Here is a 22,653-nt window from a genome sequence, read left to right as displayed (position 1 = left end):
ATCACATGTATTTGTAGTCCTTCCACAAAGAAATAATAATTGATTTACGTTTATAATACTTGATTGTATTTTAAAGTACATATTGTATATCAGATATTATAATTTTGTATCATATACATATTTTAGAAAAGCAAAATTGAGGAGCTGACATTGTGGTGCTGCAGTTTAAACAACCACATGAGACACTGGCATCCCATATCTGAGTACCTGTTCAAATTCTGCCTGCCCCACTTCCCATCCAGCTCCCTTCTAATGCATCCTGGGAGGCAGCAGGTGGTGGCCTAAGTACTTAGGCCCCTGACATCCATATAGGAGACCTGGATGGAGTTCCTGGATCCTGGCTTTGATCTGGTCCAGACCTGGCAGTTGTGGCCATTTGGGGAGTGAATCTATGGATGAAAGATAGATTTCTCTCTGTCTCTGTCTCTCTCTTTCACACACACAAACACACACACACACAGCCTTTCAAATAAATAACCAAATCTTTAAAAAAATTGAGATGCTACTGATATATAGTTTTGTATTCTCCGTTTCTCTTAATATTTTGTTGCAAAGTTTTTTGCAGGCCATTGAACATGTCTCTTCATAATTCATTTAATTTTTGCCTAATCATTAAGAACACTAAGAACCATTTTCTTCACGTAAATTGTTGATAGTTGTGTGATTATTCCTTATACTTAATTATATTTTCTCATTATATATGAGAATATAATGTAACACCTTTGTCCACTTTGTGTTGTCAGCTAAATCCACACCCAGGCTTCTTTATTTGATGACAGCTGCTGCTTGATTTAAAGCAGCAAGGAGAGGAAGGAAAGGAGAAATGTCAAGGAGAGAGATAAGGAAAGAGGAATGGGCTGTTGGGTCGGAGACTAGAAAAGAACAGGCTCAGCAGTAGAGGTGGGAGTGTGGGCAGTGTGGACAGGCCAGCAGGAGAGCAGAAGGCATGCCCCAGACCCCCAGCCACCCTCTCTGAGAGGGAGAAGCACACTGGTGAGGCGTTTTAGTGTGCCATGTTTCACGTGCATTGAAACCAAGGACGTACACTTGTGCAGAACAGACCTGTACAGTTCTTCTCTTTAGTGGTTACATTGTCACTGCAGTGGCACTGTGGTGCATGTTAAGTCTTCCTTGTGTCTTCAAACTCCGCTGTTGCTGTCTTCTCTTTTCTCTTTGCCCCCAAATATTCACAGCTATTCTTTTCTTTCTTTTTTTTTTTTAAAGATTTATTTATTTATTTATTTGAGAGACTGAGAGAGAGAGAGGGAGGGAGATAGAGGGAGACAGAGAGGGAGAAAAATCTTCCATCCACTGGTTCACTCCCCAGAAGACTACCACAGTCAGATTGAACCAGGCTGAAGCCAGCAGCCAGGAGCTTCTTCCAGGTCTCGCATGTGGGTGGCAGGGGCCCAAACATTTGGGCCATCTTCCATTGCTTTCCCCAGTCCATAAACAGGTAGCTGCGTGGGAAGTGGAGCAGCTGGGACAGGAGCCGGTGACCATATGGGTTGCCAGCATCACAGGTGGAGGCTTCACCCACTGCGCCACAATGCTGCCCCACAGCTTTTCCTCTCTTAAACTATCATGTTCTTGCACTACCAGTGTAGGTCCCATCAAACTTTTTTATCCAGAATTATCTAGCACACACGTTTCCAACAATAGAAGATTACATGCATAAATTGTTGTAGGTCTGAATTGTACAATTACATGTTATTCAACTGTGTTATGCATGCATGGCTGTAAAGGCTGGTACCAGAGTGCAGCAGTAGTGACCTGGGAATTTTACTCACCTGTACCTTCTATATTTGCCAAAGTGAACTAATCTCATCATGACCAGTTAAGGAGTGTCAAAAGTTAATTCTTTTTTTTTTTCTTTTAATCTCTATTCCATCTACCATCTATTTGAAAGGGGTGGGGGAGAGAAAGAGAGAGAGATCTTTCATCTGCTGTTTCACTCCTCAAATACCTGCAACAGTGAGATCTGGGCCAAGCCCAAGCTAGGAGCCAGAAACTCCACCCCAGTCTCCCACGTTGGTGGCAGAGACTAAAGACTTCTGCTGCTGCTTCCAGGGTCCATTAGCAGGGAGCTGAATCAGAAGCAGAGCAGCTGGGATCTGAACTGACACTCAGGAAGTGTCTTAACCTGCTGTGCCACAGTGCCAGCCCCCGAAAGTTGTTGATTCTTAAAGCAAAGATAGACCTGCATTGCTTGGTATCTCCTCTCCCAAGTCATCTGTGGCTCCTTGTGACCAGATTTCTGACTCTGAAATTCACCTACTGGCTTCAAAGCAGTATCCACAGCAGTCCTTGGTTAAACACCTACTGTGCTGTGACAACAACCTTCAAGTCATAGTCAGCCCAGGTGGAGAGTTTCTGTACTCAAGAACCCCTGCCTGAAAGAGGGGGAAACAGCCCCCACCCTCTGTTAACAGCAAGGCCTGGTTTTATTTCTCATGACTTCCTGTTATTTAATAGTAGCCAGATGAGGCTCTGAAATTGCCTCCTTTGCATACCTTTAATTTGACTTTATTCTCCTATTTTTCTTCCACTAGATTTGTCCCCTACTCACCACAGTGTGCCTGCCATACTTCAGTCAAGTTTTCTCAATGCTTAATGTTCCTGCATGGGCCTTCTGTTATCTTTGCAGCCATAAATGATGTGGCTTTACCCTATTTCCTGTCAAATATATGCCTTTCTTTCTATGATATATGATCCTTCAACATATTTCCTTTCACTTAGGATTCACTCTCTTAAGAATGCTCTGAGGTGCTGTGTCCATTGTCTGTTCTGAGTCCTGCTGTGAACACAGCAGGTGCTGGACAAGCATGTGTCGTCCCCAGACAGTGAGTGGCTGAGTGGAGTGGCATGTGCCTGTGACACAGTCCTCTGGATTGCCCAACAGGGAGGGATTTATTTTGGGATCATGAATTATTTTGAACTTTTAGGAATCCATTTCTAGGATAGAAGGTGCGATGGTTTGGTTGAGGAAGTGAGACTGAAATCCAGAGCTGACATAAGAATGGATGAGGAATCAGAAGAGGTGAGTTTTGCTCCTGGCTGTCTTAAGGAGGAGGAGGTCATCTTGGACATCTCCAGACCCAGAAAACAAGAGGGAGGGGCAGGCTGTTGAGGTGTGTGCTGAGCTGAACGCATGATCTCTCCAGAGTGCCCATCCAGCTCAAGCAACCTGTGGTCTTATGGTGGTTCAGGGGAGTCTCCAGGATTAACATCTGTGGTCCTGGCTGTTTTTATTAGAGCAAGTTACACCACTGTTCCAAGAAATGGGCTAGGGAGATACTTACTGAACATGCTTAGAGTATCAAATTTTATTATTTCTTAAAGCATTCATTGTTTCTTTGGGCACTTTCCATTTTTAATTCAAAAGGCTTAAGATTGGCTCTTTGGAAAGTCTTCACTGAGTACTTTGTAGATCAGGTATTTGAAAGTTCATTGGAAAACCGTTCCCAAAGTGCCTTGGATATTTCTTATAAACTAACTTTTACCTAAAAAGGGTTTAGTTTCTCAACCTCCCAGATTAAATTGCAATGTGAAGCCTGTTTCCCTCCTACACCCACCCTCATCTTGTTACACACACCCTGAAGTGTAGTTGTATGTAAGTCTGCTGTAGGAGAACCTGACAATACTTTGAGAAGAAGGAAGAGGAGCATGAGTGGTGTGGAAACTCCAGTCACCTGTACAAAGAAGTCATTCTTGGCTCTGATGAAACTTGACGTGAGAGTTGATGCTGGTTGGGAAGACTGCAAGGCCTCTCCATGAAGAATCAGAGACTGGATGAATGGATGGTTCTTCTTCTCCTCAGTTTCCCTGTGCCTGTCCCTGGGGAGCAGCTGCTTTCTGCTTAGCCTTCAAAGAATATCTGCAATGTCAGGGAGAAGATGTGCTAAGACCAGCCCAAACACCAGCGCCCAAAAACCAAACTCCTTGTTTGCTCCTTAACATCCCCCACTCTCCATGGGATTTTCTCACTTTTAAAGTGATTTAGAACTGGTTGAAAGTCCCTGAGGACTGGTAGGGTGGTGAAAGAAGGCAGTCATTTTGGTCTAAACCACTGTGGAACCCTCTGTGGTCAGAACCTAGACTCTTGTGAAAGATGGGTGGTGGGACTGAGGAGTACAAGCAGCCATTTCAGTAGTGGGCCAGGGATCCTTTGAGAAATGGCATACTTATGATCACAAACAGCTGCACCATTTGTAGGGCAATGCATAACCAACATACAGGACCTTTTCTTTCAATATTAAAAGAATTTGAAGTTGACAACAGAACTTCTGTGGATCCCCTCTGAGCTTAGGGCCCTGTGCAGGTACACAGGGTACACACCTAGGAAGTCATCCCTATATTGAGTATAATCTAAAAGTCACTTAGGAAACAGTCTAGGCCTACTCATTGACCAAGAATTTTATCTGATTATATATTCACCGAGATGATAGAGTAGAAAACCCATGCAGGGGGCTTTCCCAGTAAGAGTGCCTCAGCTTTTTTTCTGTTGCCAGGTGAGATCTCCATTCTGGTTATATGCTCTATCACCTTTCCTGTCCACCCCCTACTCCATCCGCCAGCCCAACAGCTGGCTGGACTTGGGTAGCCATCTCCTTACTTTTAAAAGGGAAATGACATTAGAAGTACAAAACTAATCACCATTAACACTACATAGGATGCAAATATTTATTCTTCCAGTTCATTCCAGCTTTCATTTCGCCTTCCTTCCTGCCTTTCCTCCTATTAGTCTTATTTTCATTTAATTATACAAACTGAGATATTTTTGTTCCCTCACTTTTTCATTGACAGTGACGAAAGAAATATAAAAATTACGGAAGTCTATGGACTGGTATTATGGCTCAGTGGGTTAAGCCTTTGCTTGCAAGTCCAGCATCCTGTGTCAGAGTGCCAGTTCAAGTCCCTCTGCTGCACTTTTTATACAGCTCCCTGCTAGCACACCTGGGAAAACCAGGAATGATGTCCCAAGTTCCTGGGTCTCTGCATACCTGTGGGACGCCCAGATGGAGCTGCAGGCTCCTGATTTCAGCCTGGCCCAGACCTGGCTGTAGGGGACATTTAGGGAGTAAACCAGTTGTGTCTCTCTGTCCCTGTCCCTCTCTGTCACTCTGCTTCTCAAATAAGTAAGTAAGTCTTTAAAAAATATAGAAGCCTATTAATTTTTTAAAAATGGCAGAGTCTATTAATGCAAAAGAAAAGATGATTTCTGATAAAAATAGATTATATGCTGTACTTCTTTGTTGGACCTAACACAGTGTGTATACTTCCAAATGTCATGTTAAAATGCTAAAAACAGCTGCAAAAAGTACATCTTTTTGTTGTTTTCCTCATAATTATAACACTTAGAAAATTAGCATTTGTAGACCACAATAATTCCAGTAAAGTAAGATGGTAAATTACACTTATTTTAGTGAAACTACATTCAAATATAATTATAGCTAATATTCTTTTCTTGATACTGCTATATTCACATTTATATTTTATAATCTATTGAGGCTTGCCATCTGACATAATTATCATTGATTATGAGAAGAGGTACATTTTAAAGTATAATTAGTAGATATATAATAATTAACAGTCATTATACAGTATCAGCAATAGCTCATTTCACCACATATTTAAAATATAGTCCCTAACTTTGGAATTATGACTCCTTCTCATACTGCTTGTGACTTTGTCTTAAGACTGAGCATCTTTATGGTTGGCTTGTTTTTAAATTGCCTATATTATATTTGAGGAAATGGGAATAATTATTTACCAAAGACTCACTGCTTTTGGTAGCAACCAAACTTTCTTCCTATTTAGAAACAGGGCACAGGGACTGGTGTTGTGGTGTACCAGGTAAAGCCACTACCTGTGACACCAGAATCCCTTATGGGTACCGGTTCAAGTCCTGGCTGCTCCACTTCCAATCCAGCTCCCTGCTAATGACCTGGGAAAAGCAGCAGAGGATGGCCCAAGTGCTTTGACCCCTGGTACCCATGTGGGAGACCTGGATGAAGCTTCTGGCTCCTGGCTTCAGCCTGGCTCAACCCTGGCCATTGTGCAGCCATCTGGGGAGTGAATCAGCAGATGGAAGAGATCTCTCTCTCTCTCTCTTTCTGTGTGTGTGTGTGTGTGTGTGTGTATCCCTCCCTCTCTCTCTCTGTAACTTGAATTTCAAATAAATAACTAAATCTTAAGAAGAAGAAACAGATCACAGAAACAGTGACACCTCCCCATTAAGAGTTAAAATGAGGACCTCTCTGTTTTCTTGCTTCTCTTGTATCGATTGATGCTTTTTCCACGGAGAGGCCAGAGCTGCGACCACAAGTGTCTGGGGTTGGCAGCTGCGATCCATCTGGGTTCAGATTCTCTCTCTTATTCCAGCTTGATCAAGCATCCTAAAATAAAAACTCCTGAGGAGAAGCCCATGATTTCCTCACCCAGACGCTCTTAGTCCCTCCCCGAGGCTGCTCCCAGACCACTATGTACCAGTGGGACACGCTGTCATCTGCTCACTTGTAGCATCTGCCTTTCCTACTCTGCCTCTTTCTGTTGTCATCTCCTCCCCTTCCAGATGTTTCCTCCTGAGTCTTTCTCCGTCTTTCTAAGACCAGCTGTCATCTTGGGTGAGTCTGTGTGGATAATTCATCCTGCGATCCAGTTATTTAAGCAGTACTCACTTCTTCAGCCTAGATATGTCTTTGACCTCTTACTTTCTCCTGTAACCCTGTCTTGTCCTCAGAGACTTCCCTGTCCAGTCAAGCCCTCATCCCAATCCTTGAGGCTTCCCTTTCCTAAATCCTTAGATGGCCTTTTTGTTCTTCCACGTGCCAGAGTCCCAACTCCCTAACCTTTGAACTCTCTTCCTGCCTCGAGCTCTGGCCATGCATCTGAGCTCAGTGCTCTGTGAGCAAACCACATCGACAGAGATCAGTGCCTCCTGCAGCTTCAGTGATGGCCTGCCAGCCCTTTCTGCTCATTTTCTTGGTCAGTTTTTCTGCCTATTGGCCATTCTACATTATTACAAATACCATACCTGCCCCTTACACCACTGAGCACGTCAGTATTTCTCCCTACTCTTAGCAGGGCTGTTGTTTCTGATCTCACAGAGAATACACAAATCCTAAGGGAACAGCAGCCTCAAATCCCACATCTGCCTCCATCCATACTTTTCTCCTTGCTTCCTATCCCAGCGGCAGGGCTCCCTTTTCTCAGAGTAGCTTGCCCTGCTTGTGCTGTGGATCCTACAGAGTTAATAGGTAATATCTACAGGCTAGCACTGTGGTGCAGTGGGTAAAGCCACTGCCTGGGATGCCGCATCCCATATCAGCACCACTTCGAGTCCTGACTGCTCCACTTCCAATCCAGCTCCCTGCTAATGCACCTGGGAAAACAGCAGAAGATGGCCCAAGTGCTTGGGTCCCTGCCACCCATAGGGAGACCCGGAAGAAACTCCTAACTCCTGGCTTTTGATCGGCCCAGCTCCAGCTCCTGCAGCCATCTGGGAATTAAACCAGCAGATGGAAGATTCTCTCTCTCTCTCTCTCTCCCTCTCCCTCTCCCTCTCCCTCTACCTCTCCCTCTCTTTTCCTCCCCCCCCCCCCGCTCCCTCTCTCTCTGTAACTCTGACTTTCAAATTAATAAATAAATCTTTAAAAAAAAACTATGAAAATATAGGTAATATCCATCAACTGCTAAGTTCTGCCTGTGTGCTCTCTTGGATCCCCTTCCCTAGTGAGGACCAGGATTCTTTTCAAGTCTGTTTGTAGATGAGGAAACTGAAGCTTAGGAAGAGATTCTCTCCTGGTCCCATAGCAGCCAGGATTTTTTTACTCATTCCAGTGCTATGCTCTTAGCCTTAGTTCTGTCCTTTTTCTCCTGCATGCTTGGGGACCTCTGTCCATCTGCTATTCCTTGCATATCTCCAGGTTTTTCTACCTCATTTCATCTCTCTCTTTTCTGCTTTGTTTATAGCAGGATTAAAAACGCAGAAGTCTCTTTGATCTGTTAAAATGAAGCTAAAACTACCACTTCCTCTTCGCAACTAAAATTGCCAAGAATGCTTTCCTCCAATTTATTCTCAGTCTTCACATACGCATCCCCCACCTTACTCCTCAACCTACTGCAATTGACCCCAAGCCAGTAAAGGACATCTCAAGGTCAGTAGGTGCCCTTTGGGCCCTATTTTATTTGATGGTCCTGAGTCATTTCATACAACTAATCCCATCCTCTTTCTCAAAACACTCTTCCCTCTGCTACCTTCTGTTTACCCTTTCCTGATTTCTAGAACTGCCTACCCTAGGCTCACTTAAGGGCCCATCCTCCTCTGTCAGTCATTGCAATGTGTGTGGTGTTCAGACTTTGCCCTAATCTCCTTTATTCTTCTTCTGCATATGTCCTGAATATCCCTACCCATTCTTGTAGCTTCAGTGTCTACCTAAATGCTCGTGAATCCCAAGTCTTCTCTCCTGGTCCTTCGTAAGCATTTGAGAACCAAATACTGTGTGTGTCCCCCTGGGTGCCGAGCGTCTCAGTTTGGATGGCCATCTGGAAACTCTGGCTTTCCATGTGTAAGAATGAGCTCACTTTCTTGCAAGCTAGCAATGGAAGACACTCGAATTGTGCCCCTGAGTCAAGCCCAGTTCTGCCATTTGCTTAGTGAGGTGGGCATTTCTCTTGTGTGAAAAGGGGGAGACTGAGGACACCTACCTCAGGGTCATCTTGGGAATTCATGAAATGCAAGGTACTCGGAGTACTGCTGGGTGTGGGATGAATCTTTTGTGGTTATCAACCACTACCCTGGCCTTTAGCACCTTGTCCACCAGCACTGCTTCCTCCTTACCTCGGTGGATGTGCCAATGTGCGCCGATGTGTGCCATAGCAGCTGTCTTGCATGCATTATCAACCTTTGATATTGGGTCCATTTTTCCCTTCAGCATCTAAGAAAATGGGGCATCCAGGTTTAAATAACTGGTCCAGGGCCTGACAGCCACTAGAATTTGTATTCTGACCTGCTGACCTTGAAGCTGAACTTCTTGGCAGTTACATTGAGTCTTCCTGGTCAGAAACCTGAGGCTCCGCTTTGACTCTTCCTTCCTTGTCACAACCCCTACCAGAGTTCATCCGGGTGACAAATTATGTCAGCTCCCGAATGTCAGGGGGAGATCTTCATTTCTCCATCCTTGCTGTCTTAGGGCCTATGTCCATCATCTCTTACTTAAGTCACTGAGACAGCTTCCTTGTTTGTCTCCTGGCTTCCCAACACCAGCAGTGCTCCTCGTCCATGCAGCCTTGACACAGCACGAGGTGTCTATGCTCTCAGGCAACTCAGTTCCAACACGTACTTCTGACTCTGTCATTACAATCTTAGATAACATCCAAAGCCCTGCATCATCTGACATCTGTGGTCCTCTTGTGCCTCAGTTCTCGCAGCTTCCCCCACAGCAAGCCAAGATCTGACTTGATTGAACTTTCCTTGAGTTTCTGTATCATGTGGGAGAAAGAATGGCCCAGGCAGTGCTTGGAAAGAATGGCCTAGGTAGCTTTCCTTGATCGTCCTATGTTCTACCAAACTCTGGGAGCAGTAGCCACTTCTGACAGTGTCTTCCAGATCTCTTCCAGATCAGAAACCCTGTGGGGCAGAAGTCACTCTGTACTAACAACAACAGAAAAGCGGGTGCTCAGTTAAAATATCGTACTACGTATTTTATATATTAACATTCAGCTTTTATAACCTTGAGATCATGCAGCTTGTTAACAACTGCGTTGGTTGATAGCACAGGCTTTAAATTTGGATTCCAGCCTGCCGTCTGCAACTGACGTACTCTGAGGTTTGGTTTTCTGCTTGGTAAAGCAGATGATAATTGCCCACCTCCTGAAGTTTGTAGGACAGAGTGAGAGTAGTGTCTGCTGAAGGTCAAGCAGAGAACCTGTGCACTGTAAACATTCCTCAGATGATAGGTTTTAATCCAAGCACTCAACTCTCCTTGTGGCTTTCGGCTTCAGATGTGTGACCTTGGCAGAGCAGTGCCTACTGATGCACTTGTGGAGCTGCTATTCCCAAGGAAATAAAAATTGAGAAGAAAGATAATCCCATTAGGGAAATCATCTGGCTTTAGAAGTAATCATTCTTTTGATTGTAAATATCTCTGGGAAGACTAACCTATACTGAAATGTGACTGTAATGACTAGGAAGTCTTCCCAAAGTTCTCTTTATTGTTACATAAAAGAGCATGACTGGGGGCCAGCGCTGTGGCATAGCAGGCAAAGCCACCACCTGCAGCACCAACATCCCATATGGGTGCTGCTTTGACCCTCGGCTGCTCCACTTCTAATCTAGCTCCCTGCAAATGTGTCTGGGAAAGCAGTGGAAGGTGACCCAAGTGCATGGGCCCCTGCACTCACATGTGAGACCTGGAAGAAGCTCCTGGCTCCTGGCTTTGGATTGGCTCCAGTCGTTGGGGCCATTTGGGTAGTGAGCTAGTGGATGAAGATCCCCTCCCTCTCTCTAACTCTGCCTTTCAAATAAATAAATAAATCTTTTAAAATTTTTTTAAAAAGAGAATAATTATATATCAATTTTAATGAAGCCCTGTTTCTACTTAATGACATATGGGTTTGGCTCAGTGACTGGCAAAAGCTTCTCATATGTATGGAGGTGGTTCAAAAGGCTCATGGACAAACAGAATTAAAAGATAAGTTTATTTTGATGTAAATCAACTTTGAAGCCTATGCATACACCTTTTTTCATAATACACATTTCTCCTAACTTTTTTGAAGATCTCTCAGAAGTGTGTGACTGATTTCTCATGGATGGCAATGCTTTAAATAAGCTGGATATTATTTTCATTTGAAAGTAGGATAAATATAGCCCTATATAACAAGTTTCAAAGAAACATTTAATACTCTTTTAGATGTCCCACATCTGAGTATTACTCAGAAAATGAGTTAATAGAGGGTGTTTTGGAAGCAGGCTGTTGTGGGTTCAAATCCTGGTTCTACACACATATTACTGCTATGACTTTAGATAGGTTGTTTAACATACCCTGGCTCTGACTCCTTCATCTGTAAAATAGATTTGCTGCACAATTTGCTACAATCAGAGTTTGCTGGGAGAACACAGGGCGGTAGCATATGTAACTCAGCACAGCACCTGTCAGGTAGTCGATCTTCTGTTTCCTTGCTAAGTCCTCAGACATCATATTCTCAACAGTAGTCCAACTTACATGGCAGAGTGATCTGCTTGAGATATTAGATCTGCGTCTGCACTTTATCCAAGGAAAACCACTTATGGCTTTTTTTCCCATATAATTCAGCTTTTAAGCTGTATCTTCCATCTTCCACAACAGGAAAATGTATTGGGTTAAGTGGATTTTCTTTAATAGGGATAGAGAAGCTTTGCAATAATTAATGTTTGAGAAAAAAGTCAACTTGCATCACCAATGTTTTAGTGAATTGTTTTTAGAATTTCCCTCTATTTTGCTACCACTGTGGTGAATCTGTTCATGATCTCATAACCCCAGTAGCTCCTATAACTCATGCCTACTAATTATAGGGAAGAGCTCAATGAAACACGCAGTGCATGGCTATGGTTGTAAAAATCTGACTTTCTCTTCACAATCACGGTTGGCGCTCAGTTGTCTTCATTACTGTGATTGTCATGAGAAGTGCAAAACACAGTTGAGCTAACTTTTTGGATTATTGGCTTTATGAAAAAATTACTATAAATTATTATTCATAAACAGGTATTTCAATTTGGGCATGGCTATTAGCTTTTAAATAACTTGTTGGTTTTCTCTTGATGTTTCCCCCTGTTAAATGCTTTTCTTAATTGTTGTCTGTGCTTTGTCTCTCTCTTTCTCTCTCTCCCTCCCTCCCTCCCTGCCTGCAGTCTTTTCCCTATAAAAGGACCCATCTGTCTAAGGTAGAGATCCTCCATTTTTATATACTCATCAGTGACTAAGCTACATGAAGTAGACATGTTTATCATTTAGAATTCTCATTTAATTCTGCTTTATCAATACACTGAAGTTTTGTTTTTTTTTCTTCAAGTAAACTTTGTTTTTTTCAATGTGAGTTCAAGTACCCAAATTTATATTTAATTTCTAATCATAGTCATAGAGCAAAAAATATACTTTGAACCTGCTAATCCATGGTATTAACAGCAATGCATGAAGAACTGGGGCTCTTTGTAATGTGTGACTGTCTATATACAGAGAATGAGAGAAAAAATCTGTTTCCAAAAAATGACCCATTTTCATCTGATTTTATTAGACTTGAATTTGAGAGGCAACAACGTGAGGAGCTTGAGAAATTGGAAAGTAAAAGGTAAGGCACTTGGGCTTGAGTTTCAGCGTTCCTGTCTGTGGATTTCTGTGTCTGTGTTGGACCCTTTCACCTGTCTCTGGTTTAATACCTACATCTTGCTCAGGGTCTTCAATTTACATCTCTAATGACTGTGTGTTATGTTTTTGTTTTTTAAATCTGGCTAGTTTTGCTTCATGTTTACAGTTTTTTTTAAGGTTCATCTAAAAATATTTGTGAGAAAAAGGAAAGAATCAATGGGAAAATTACTGCATTGATTAAAATCAATGTATCAGATATTTATTCATTTAAATGTAACTCAGAAGTTAATATCATCTCTTTACAATATCCCTTTAGTTTTCTTAAAAATATTTATTTTATTTATTTGAAAGAGTGAGAGAGAGATGTAGAGACAGAGAGAGAGGGCTTCCATCTGCTGGTTCACTCCCCAGATGGCCGCAACGGCTGGAACTGTGCTGATCCGGAGCCAGGAGCTTCTTCCGGGTCTCCCACACGGGTGCAGGGGCCCAAGGACTTGGGCCATTTTTTACTGCTTTCCCAGGCCATAGCAGAGAGCTGGATCGGAAGAAGAGTAGCTGGGACTAGAACCGGTGCCCATATGGGATGCTGGTGCTTCAGGCCAGGGCTTAAACCCGCTGCACCACAACACCAGCCCCAATATCCCTTTAGTTTTAAAAAACCAAAAGGGTAAGTGAAAGAAGGGAAGGATAAAGAGCTAAGAGAAAGGCAGGTATTTAGCCCAGCAGTTAAGGCACCCACATCCCACAGTGAAGTGTCTGGGTTTGAGTACTGGTTCTACTTCTGACCCCACCTCCCTGCTGATGCAGACCCTGAGCACCTGCAATGGTGGCTCAGGTGAGTCGGTTCCTGCCACTAATGTGGGAGCCTTGGATGAGTTCCTGGCTCATCCAAGTGTTTCAGCCCTTAGGTTGGGGCCATGTGAGCATTTGAGCAATGACCCAGTGGGTAGGAATATGCTTTCTCCCTCTGCTCTCCACCACTTTGTGCCTCTCAAATATATAGACTTCTCCCTTCCTTATACCTCCCTCCTTTTGTCACACCATTTTTATGTTGTTTGACTGTTGGTATTTCAGCTGTTTCACTGATTTTTTGAATAGTTATTTATGTTATCCAAAATAATTATTTGATTAAATTGTGTTTTCTTCTTCTCCATCTTTCCTGTCCTGTTTAAAACAACCAAAGAAATGGAGCAAGGATAGGCATTGGAGTAAGGACATAGAAAATCTGCAGACAAGATTCCAGTCATTGTCTCGAATGAATTAGTTTAGTTTTCAGTGTCATACAAGATGGATGTTTGGTAGGTCAGGAAGTGGAGGACATGTGTCCATATTCTTACGCGGCTCTGCTTTCCAAGGCCATCTCTACCGCAGCACTTTGATTGAGGACCTGATGAGAATCATTTGTTCTCTAAGAGAAAACATAACCTGGAACCTCTAGATTCGTGCCTTTGAGGAAGTATCCTCAAGTGGAGAGCCTAGTTATCGGTGTGATCCATTAATAAACTAATATTTTGGACCATCTGGTGATCACCGTTTGACCTAAACTAGTGATTAAATGCTAAATAGCATGTAGTTATTTGAGCCGGAACAATGAATTGTCAATTATCTTGACTTTGATATTCGACCCCAGTGAGTTGAAGACAGCAGAAGCATTTTCCTTTAATGTCATCATGTAACTGAACTTCTGTTGAGTTTTAGTCATCGGGCTGAATAAAATTATTCACACTGAAATTTAAATTGGCCATGGTTCTCTCTCTTTGAGCTCAGGGGCCTTTTTTAATTATATCATGCATAACACATGATTATAGACGCCACACAGAGATGATATCAGGCTGGCTCAGAAGACCAGGCTGATGATGTGTTGGACAGGAGAGAATTAAAAATGTTAACCAGCATGCTGCCAAAAACATCAAAGGACAGCAGTTCCTCCTCTTTTATCTGAGGGATGGGTTTTGGCTCCACATTGCCTACGCATTTGCGGAATGTTTCAGTTAGGGAAATGTGAGCGCGACATCTGAACATAGTGGTAAGATAACGGTTGGCCCATCTTTGCCTCACAGGAAACTCATACAAGAAATGGAAGAGAAGCAGAAATCGGACAAGGCCGAGCTGGAGCGGATGCAGCAGGAGGTGGAGACCCAGCGCAAGGAGACAGAAATCGTGCAGCGTCAGATTCGCAAGCAGGAGGAGAGCCTCAAGCGCCGCAGCTTCCACATCGAGAACAAGCTGAAGGACTTGCTTGCCGAGAAGGAAAAGTTTGAGGAGGAGAGGCTCAGGGAGCAGCAGGAGATCGAGCTGCAGAAGAAGAAGCAGGAGGAAGAGAGCTTTCTTCGCGTCAGGGAGGAGCTGCAGCGGCTCCGCGCGCTCAACAACAGCGACAAGGCTGAGAAGCTTCAGATATTTCAAGAGCTGGACCAGCTGCAGAGGGCCAAAGATGAGCAGTGTGCCAAGCTGGCACTGGAAAAGAGGAGGCTGGAGGAGCAGGAAAGGGAGCAGACCTTGCTCGTGGCCCACCTCGAAGAGCAGCTGCGAGAGAAGCAGGAGATGACCCAGCTGCTGCGGTGGGGGGAGGTGCAGCGGGTGGAGGAGGAGAGGAGAGACCTGGAAGGCATCCGGGAGGCCCTGCTGCGCGTGAGGGAGGCCCGGGCCGGAGGGGAGGTCGACAGCGAGGAGTTGGAGAGGGCCCAGCTGCAGTTCTTAGACTTCAAGCGAAGGCAGCTCGTCAGGCTGGCGAACTTGGAGAAAGACCTGGTTCAGCAGAAAGACCTCCTGGAAAAAGAAGTTGAACAGGAACAGGAAACCCTGGGGCATTTCAGACGTGAAAACGATGAAGAAGCCAGGTTGTTGGCTAAAAGCGACGAGAGTGTCTCCAATGTCGCCCATGCGACCCAAGATGCAGAGAAAATGAAGCCAGTGGAGAGCAATCTGCAATATAAAGAACGCCAGCTCCAGTACCTCCTGCAAAATCACCTGCCAACGCTGCTGGATGAAAAGCAGAGAGTGTTCGAGATCCTCGACAGAGGCGCGCTCGGCCTGGACAACACTCTTTATCAAGTCGAAAAAGAGATGGAAGAAAAAGAAGAGCAGCTCGCTCAGTACCAAGCTAGCGCAAGCCAGCTGCAGAGGCTGCAAGCCACCTTTGAGTTCACGGCCAATGTTGCACGTCAGGAGGAGAAAGTGAGGAGAAAGGAGAAGGAGATTCTTGAGTCCCGGGAGAAGCAGCAGAGAGAGGCGCTGGAGCAGGCCGTGGCCCAGCTAGAGAGGAGGCACTCAGCCCTGCAGAGGCGCTCCACGCTGGGCGTGGACATCCAAGAGCAGAGGCAGAAACTGGCCGCTCTGCACGGCAGCACTGAGCAGTCAGGGCTCCATAGCAGCCTGCAGGCCGAGCACGAGGCCCTGGAGAAGGACCGGGAGAGGTGAGAAGGGGCTGCGGAAAGCGTGGCACACAGTAGGTGCAAAGCATCACTCAACCTCCTACCTCCTGGTTTTGTTTCGCTCTGCCTTTGTCTTTTTAAGTGATTCTTTTAGATTTTATAGTTTCTAATACATAGGCAAATGATTTTTTTTAACCAAACCCAAGAAAAGTATCTTTAAATGTTCTTTTACTTCTCCTTTAGATCCTTGTTTTGGAATCACTGGCTTAGAGTTGGAGAAAACATAAATGAAAAAGAAACCATTGTCCATCACCCTACTACCTGTGGAATGGGTGTGTTTTAATATTTCCTTCTGAAAATGGAAAAGGCTGAGAAATCTTCTAGGACAGCCTAGATTCTTCCCTTCTTCTCTCCCCTCCCTCTGCTCCTTCTCCTTCCCCTCTGCCCCTCCCTCCCCTCTCCCTCTCTTCCGCCTTCCCTGTCCCTTCCTTTGCCCTCTCTCTTTCTTACCCCTCTCTCTGTGTTCCCTGGCTCTTTCCTTTTTTGCCTCTTCCTTGTCCTTTCTCTCTCCTCTCTCCTTTTCCCTGCTCTTCTGCCCCAGCGGCCTCATACCTTCCAGTGCTTGTTCCGGTAAAGCCACAATTCTGTCCCCAGAATTCATGGATTGTACCTGGTGCACCGATTCCCACAGCCTGATGGGAGCCAGAATCAATACTTGCACCCCCATTGATTCACAGTATCTGACAGGAGACCTCAGGACTGTATTTACAAGGCAGCCGGCCAACTAGCTAAACTTTCCACAAGATTCTGATCACAGCGGGATAATGAGCATGTTTGGTGATGGTGATTGATATTCTTTTGGTATAAAGTGGGGATCTTGCACTCTTTTCATAGTAAGCAAAACATATTTATCTGTGTCCATTTAGTCCCTATCCCCGTGCTCACCAGATAGTAGGTTCTCACAATGAAAAATGGTGTCAGCTTGAGAACAGCTTTTCCAGGAGCCCTGTGGACTGGATGCCAGCGCCCTCAGAAAGGCTGGCAGCACCTGGTGTGCAAAGGAGATTTGTACTCCAGGGCGGCCTCATCCTACTGTGTGTCCTTGGGCAGGATCTCTCTTTCTTGGGCCTCAGTATCTCCTCTTGTGTAAGGGCATGGATGAGATCAGGGATCTGCATTTTCTTTTCGCTTTTGGTCACTTGAGACCCCAACTGAGGTCTAGGTTGAAGGCCTTGGAACCTACCCCTCCCACAAGCTCCTGAGGGGCTTCAGTGGGGTCCAGAGTGCCTGCCTGTAAGACCCCAGCATGGCACTGGGCAGTTGCTGAGAAGGAGGCAAGACCTGCTCAGAAGTGTTAACCATAGCCTTCACTCATCTTGCCTGAAAAGGTCAGGATAGCCTCCTTTCAAATGATCTCCTTCTACTGTGGCTTATAGTTACCATTGCCCTCTGGTAATTCCTCAGGCAAAACAGCAGCAGAATAACAATGCAAAGCCATCATGCCACTGTTTCAGAGAAATAGGTTGGAGGTTTAAGAAAATGATTGCAGGTATGTTAAGTAAATGAAATTGCTGGACAATGCCCCAGCCCCAGGAAATTTAAAGTAGTGGAGGCCACGCTCTCAATTTGTGTCCTGCAGCGTGCAGTAAGAATGCAGCGTGAGCTTTTAGCTTGATGTCCCTGACTTTTGTCAGGCAGCCATTTAGTATTACCACTCTTTAATAGAGCCCACGCAGGACTGTGATTTCCAGGGGAGTGATCTCCCGGTGTCAGCATTCCTGCAGAAACCTCGCACAGGGGGCTGCTCTGATGAAATAGCTTTGCTGAGCCCTACTTCGGACCAGTTAATTCTAGGCTCTCTGATGTCTCTGTGATGCCCCTGCCTCTTTCCGTGTGTTTCTCTTGTGCTTTGTTGTCTCTCCTAGCCTCATGGCTATGCCAGGACCTACCAGGCAGCCCGACTAGGGCCCTTCTGAAACTCCACAGATGTGAAATACTAAATTCTTACAGGGCCAGATTGAACAGCAGTACACTGAACTTGGCTTTGCCCCTTGGCTTCTCAGTGGTTTATGAGAAAGATTTCATCCATTTTTTTTTTCTGTTTTCTTTTTCACCACCGACTCACTCCCGCTGCCCCAGTGACATGCATCAAGTCCCCACAGCAGGGATAACAGAAGCAACCTGTTAATACGCCTTTGTTTTCAGAGTCCTTGATGCCAAGCATGGGGAAATAATTTGTGTAACTCACACTCTGTTTCAAAAGCCATGTGAGCATTTTCCTTTGTCTTCTGAAGAAAAGTAGCATCATCCCCCGTTTTTAGGTGGGGAGGTTGAAGCCTGCAGTGGTTAGATACTGGGGGCTGGTGTCAAACAGCCAGAGAGTGGCAGAGTCACAACTTGGGGCTAGGTCCACTTAACCCCCCCAGAAGTGTTTGCCACACTTTCCTTTTGTCTACTAACCACATGTCTGGCCAGTTCTTTATATGGGATCCCAACATATAGCAAGGCCCATTGTTTATATGGGATGCCAATCTTGGGATGCTGTGTTTGTCCATTGCCACCCATAGAAATCTCAGTCTTCAAAGTCCCACGTGAACCTCCTTTGCTCTACGGAGTCTTCTCCACTGCCCAGCACTGAAGATCAACTGTAAACAACCCTAGCAGGCACCTTCTCAACTATAAACACTGCTGGAAACCTGCTTCCATCCTGCTCATTTCTTACCATTGCTGAGACCCTGTTAATATCATCCCCCTTCTGTCACTCTTCTCTGCCCATTTGCGTCTTGAAAATTCCACACTCTCTGCAGGTCGAGTCTCGGGCAGTGCAGCAGGCAGAGGAAGACCCGAGTTTAGCCGGCACTGCCTCCCGTGGAACTTCTGAGTGCCTGCCCTGTGACCCCACGATCCCATCGCTGAGCATTAAGAAGTTGGCTTTCATGCTCAGGGTAGAGTCGAGTTGCTCTTGGTGACACCAGATGGCTAGCAGCAACATGCACGGTGTGTCGCCATTTGACACTAGAATCTCTGATTTTTGTTGCTAAAAGAATTGAAAAAGACACTAGTTGCCTCTTCTATTTGATCCATGAAGACATTGAGACCCAGATTTAAATCACCTGTCCAAGTTCAAGCAGCAAGTGGGGTGCAGCCTCTAGCTTGGTCTTAAGTTTCCTGAGGCCAAGTTTACTGGCAAGCTTGGTTCTTATTTAGCCTGGTGGCTGCAGATTCAAGCATTGCCTGGGCCAGCAGCAGAATGTCCTTATTTATACTTGACCTCATAGTCCATGTGTCATTTACCAATGGAGGTAAACTGTTGGTTCCACAATTCATGGCTTATTCTAATTTCTCATGGGTCTCAGCCTACTTTCCTAGGTTTATACCCACTGCTTCCCTTTTCATATCCAGATCCCCCATGTTGTCTAGAACAGTGTCTCACACGGTGAAAAAGCTCAGGAAAGATTACTAATGAGTGAATCCGTGTGGTTCCTGTCTCTGTAGGTTAGAACACGAAATCCAGGCGCTGAAGGAAAAGATCTGTGAGGGCGATGGTACTCAAAGAGGTCCTCTTGGGAGGCTGGAGGGGAAGGCTGCTTCTGCCAGCTTGCCGTCCAGTGCTGAGAAACCACACCTGGTACCCCTGATGGATGCCAGGTACTCAACATTAAACGTACTGGGTTTGCATTTTATGTGATTTCATGACTTACTGCACCTGTAGTGGCTAGCCTGCATATGGGGGATCTGTCAAAGGCAGCAGGGGGCACATGGGCCTGAGAAGTGCTGTCTTTGTCAGCTGATGCTTGGCTAGTAGTGAAGCAAAGGGTCGTTGGAAGGAAATCAAGGAGCTGAGGACTTGTCAGCCAAATCCAGTGAATCTTGGTGCAAATGGTTTCTGTGAGGAGGTGGAATTAAAAGACACAGGGTGAGCGTTCCTCCAGAAATGCGAGGCCAAGTTGAAAAGAACATAAACAAGAAAAAGAGGGCTTTGCACTGGCAGTTAAGTTGTGTAAGTCATAGATTACAAATAGATGAAGTTTATTACAACACTGTACTAGTATATTAAGAATGACTATGAGAAGAGTCACATAATTAACATGATTGTCAACTAAGGTGCCATTGTTGACATAGTCTTTCTTTACCTGTTTTTTTTTTTTTTAAAGGTTATTTTCCTCCACTCTATCTATATTCAGAGGACATTTCAGATTGGGCAGGTCCTGAGCCAGGATATTGGGGATAATGTATTTGGATATTGGAATGCCTGAGCCTGTAGTCCTTTCAGACTCTAGGTCGTCCACATCTTCTGTGGACTACTTTAAGATTCAAGTGAAGATCAGGAGAAATCATCTGTAGATGGCCTTGGCTCGTGATCAGTTGCTCTTGATTTTGTTTTCAGTGCTAAAGAGTAAATATTCTACTTTATTTGGGCTATTATATCTCAAATAGTAATCTCTTTACCTATCATTTTAGAAAATTAGAACCTTATTTCTCTGTAGTCAGTAGTATAAAAATGTTTCTCACATTTATTCTGCATGTGCTTAGAAAGATGAAGCCATTGGTTGAGTGAGTGACTGACTGCACTGAGGTGTACACATGACAGGTATCTCATATAAAATAATCAGTGTCTGTCAGATTAAGAGAGGGGAGCCTAGAAGTGAGGAAGGCTTTGCTTTTGGCAGTCTGAGCCATGAGATTCTTCTCTCTCATGAGATAGAATTAATCTCTGATGAGATTAAATTCTCTAGTCTCTGGTTGCTTGGGTGGATTGACCTAAAGACAGCCAGAGATTGGGCCTGAGTAAGGCTGATGCTTCTACTCCATTTACTGTACCTACATTCTATGGAGCACCAAGTATTCGATTGACAAGAGCTTCACAAATCAATGACTTCTAACTTCTGCCCAATCATGTCCTTATGCCAGCCGTTTTGAAAAGTGGAGACCTGGGCAGGCACTGTGGCGTAGTGGGTAAAGCTGCCACCTGTGATGCCAGCATTCCATATGGGCTCTGGTTCGAAACCTCACTACTCCACTTCTTTTTTGTTTGTTTGTTTTTTGTTTTTATTTTTTTATTTTTATGGATTACAATGGCTCCCCCCCCATAACGTCCCTCCCACCCGCAACCCTCCCCTTTCCCACACCCTCTCCCCTTCCATTCACATGAGGATTCATTTTCGATTCTCTTTATATACAGAAGATCAGTTTAGCATACATTAAGTAAAGATTTCAACAGTTTGCTCCCACACAGAAACATAAAGTGAAAAATAATAGATGATTTTTTAAATGATGATGAAATCAGATCAGACCTATTGTCATGTTTAATCCCAGTGAGAGTCAAGTTGGGAATTGATAATTTCTTTCTTTCTTTTTTTTTTTTTTTTACAGAAGATCAGTTTAGTATACATTAAGTAAAGATTTCAACAGTTTGCACCCCCATAGAAACACAAAGTGAAATATACACTTCTGATACAGCTCCCTGCTAATGCACCTGAAAAGCAGCGGAGAGTGGCCCAAGAGCTTGGGTCTCTGCATCTATGTGGGAGACCTCAAAGAAGCTCCTGGCTCCTGGCTTTGGCCCAGCCCAGCACTGGCCATTGCAGCCACTTGGGGAGCAAACCAGCTGATGGAAGATCTCTCTCTCTCTCTCTCTCTCTCTCTCTCTTTCTCTCTCTCTTTGGAAAGTGAACCAGCAGATGGAAGATCTCTCTCTCTTTCTCTCTTTCTCTGTATCTCCTCTCTCTAACTCTACCTTTAAAATATATATTTTTTTAAAAAAATATTTTATTTATTTATTTGAGAGGTAGAGTTACAAATACTGAGAGGGAGAGAGAGGTCTTCCATCCGATGGTTCACTCCCCAGATGGCTGCAATGGCCAGAGCTGTGCCAATTCAAAGCCAGGAGCCAGGAGCTTCTTTCAGGTCTCCCACGTGGGTGCAGGGGCCCGAGGACTTGGGCCATCTTCTACTGCTTTCCCAGGCCACAGCAGAGAGCTAGATCGGAAGTGGAGCAGCCAGGACCAGAACCGGCGCCCATATGGGATGCCAGGGCTTTAGCCCACTGCGCCGTAGTGCTGGTCCCTAAAATATATCTTAAAAAAAGAAAAGTGGAGATGTTAAGATACAGTATCTCTCAGTATCTCTGGATTGGCGCTGATAACCCAGTTACAGTCCAGTAACAATATAAGAAGAAAAGGCATTGTTCATCTGCATAATGAAGATTCATAGAGAGTAACTTCTAAAAGTTCATAGAAAATATAATCAAAAGTTGATTTTGGCACAAAAATAATTAAATCTATGCATGCAAGTGTCTTCAGAAGTTGAAAACTATGGAAAAAAATATCCCTGAATTTTAGGATTTTTGCACCGAAATAAACTGACTTTTTTTTAAAAAAAAATTTATTTGTTGATTTGAAAGATAGAGTTCCAGAGAAAGAAAAGGAGAGACAGACAGAGAGAGATCTTCCATCTGCTGGTTCACTCCCCAAATTGCCACAATGGCCAGGGCTGTGCCAGGCCGAAGCAAGGAGCTTCTTCCAGGTCTCCCACATGGGTGAAGGGTATAGGGACTTTGGCCGTCTTCCGCTGCTTTCCCAGGCACATTAGGGAGTGTGTGGAAGTGGAGCAGCTGGGACTAAAACCAGCACCCATATGGAATGCTGGCACTACAGACCGCAGCTTAACCCTCTGTGCCATAGTGCTGGCCCCCAAACTTATGTTTTAATTCCATTCTCCCACAGATCTTTTGAAGTGTCCTTACACATCTACTTTTCTTTTTTTTTTGTTTAAAGATTTATTTACTTGAAAGAGTTACATAGAGAAGGAAAGGCAGAGAAAGAGAGAGAGAGAGAGAGAGAGAGAGAGAGAGAGAGGTCTTCCATCCAATGGTTTCTCCAGTTGGCTGCAACAGCTGGGGCTGTGCCTATCTGAAGCCAGGAGCCAGGAGCTTC

The 22,653-nt window shown here is 44.5% G+C and overlaps 1 protein-coding gene across 11 annotated transcripts in view; it reads left to right on the top strand.

The window, feature by feature from the left end:
* Positions 1-22,653, top strand: part of KIF16B (kinesin family member 16B) — a 321,890-nt gene that overhangs the window by 186,393 nt on the left and 112,844 nt on the right. For 6 of the 11 annotated variants that reach the window (XM_070052111.1, XM_008256360.4, XM_070052109.1 and 3 more), the window contains exons 18-21: positions 11,891-11,923; positions 12,274-12,327; positions 14,405-15,760; positions 19,214-19,366. In XM_070052111.1, coding sequence (XP_069908212.1) covers positions 11,891-11,923; positions 12,274-12,327; positions 14,405-15,760; positions 19,214-19,366 — 1,596 coding nt within the window. The remainder of the gene's footprint in view (positions 1-11,890; positions 11,924-12,273; positions 12,328-14,404; positions 15,761-19,213; positions 19,367-22,653) is intronic. The other 5 variants (XM_008256361.4, XM_008256359.4, XM_070052110.1 and 2 more) reach the window with 3 other exon arrangements.

Source organism: Oryctolagus cuniculus, chromosome 11, assembly GCF_964237555.1.
Source record: "Oryctolagus cuniculus chromosome 11, mOryCun1.1, whole genome shotgun sequence".
Classification (NCBI taxonomy): domain Eukaryota; kingdom Metazoa; phylum Chordata; class Mammalia; order Lagomorpha; family Leporidae; genus Oryctolagus; species Oryctolagus cuniculus.
This window is presented reverse-complemented; position numbering and strand designations above follow the sequence as displayed.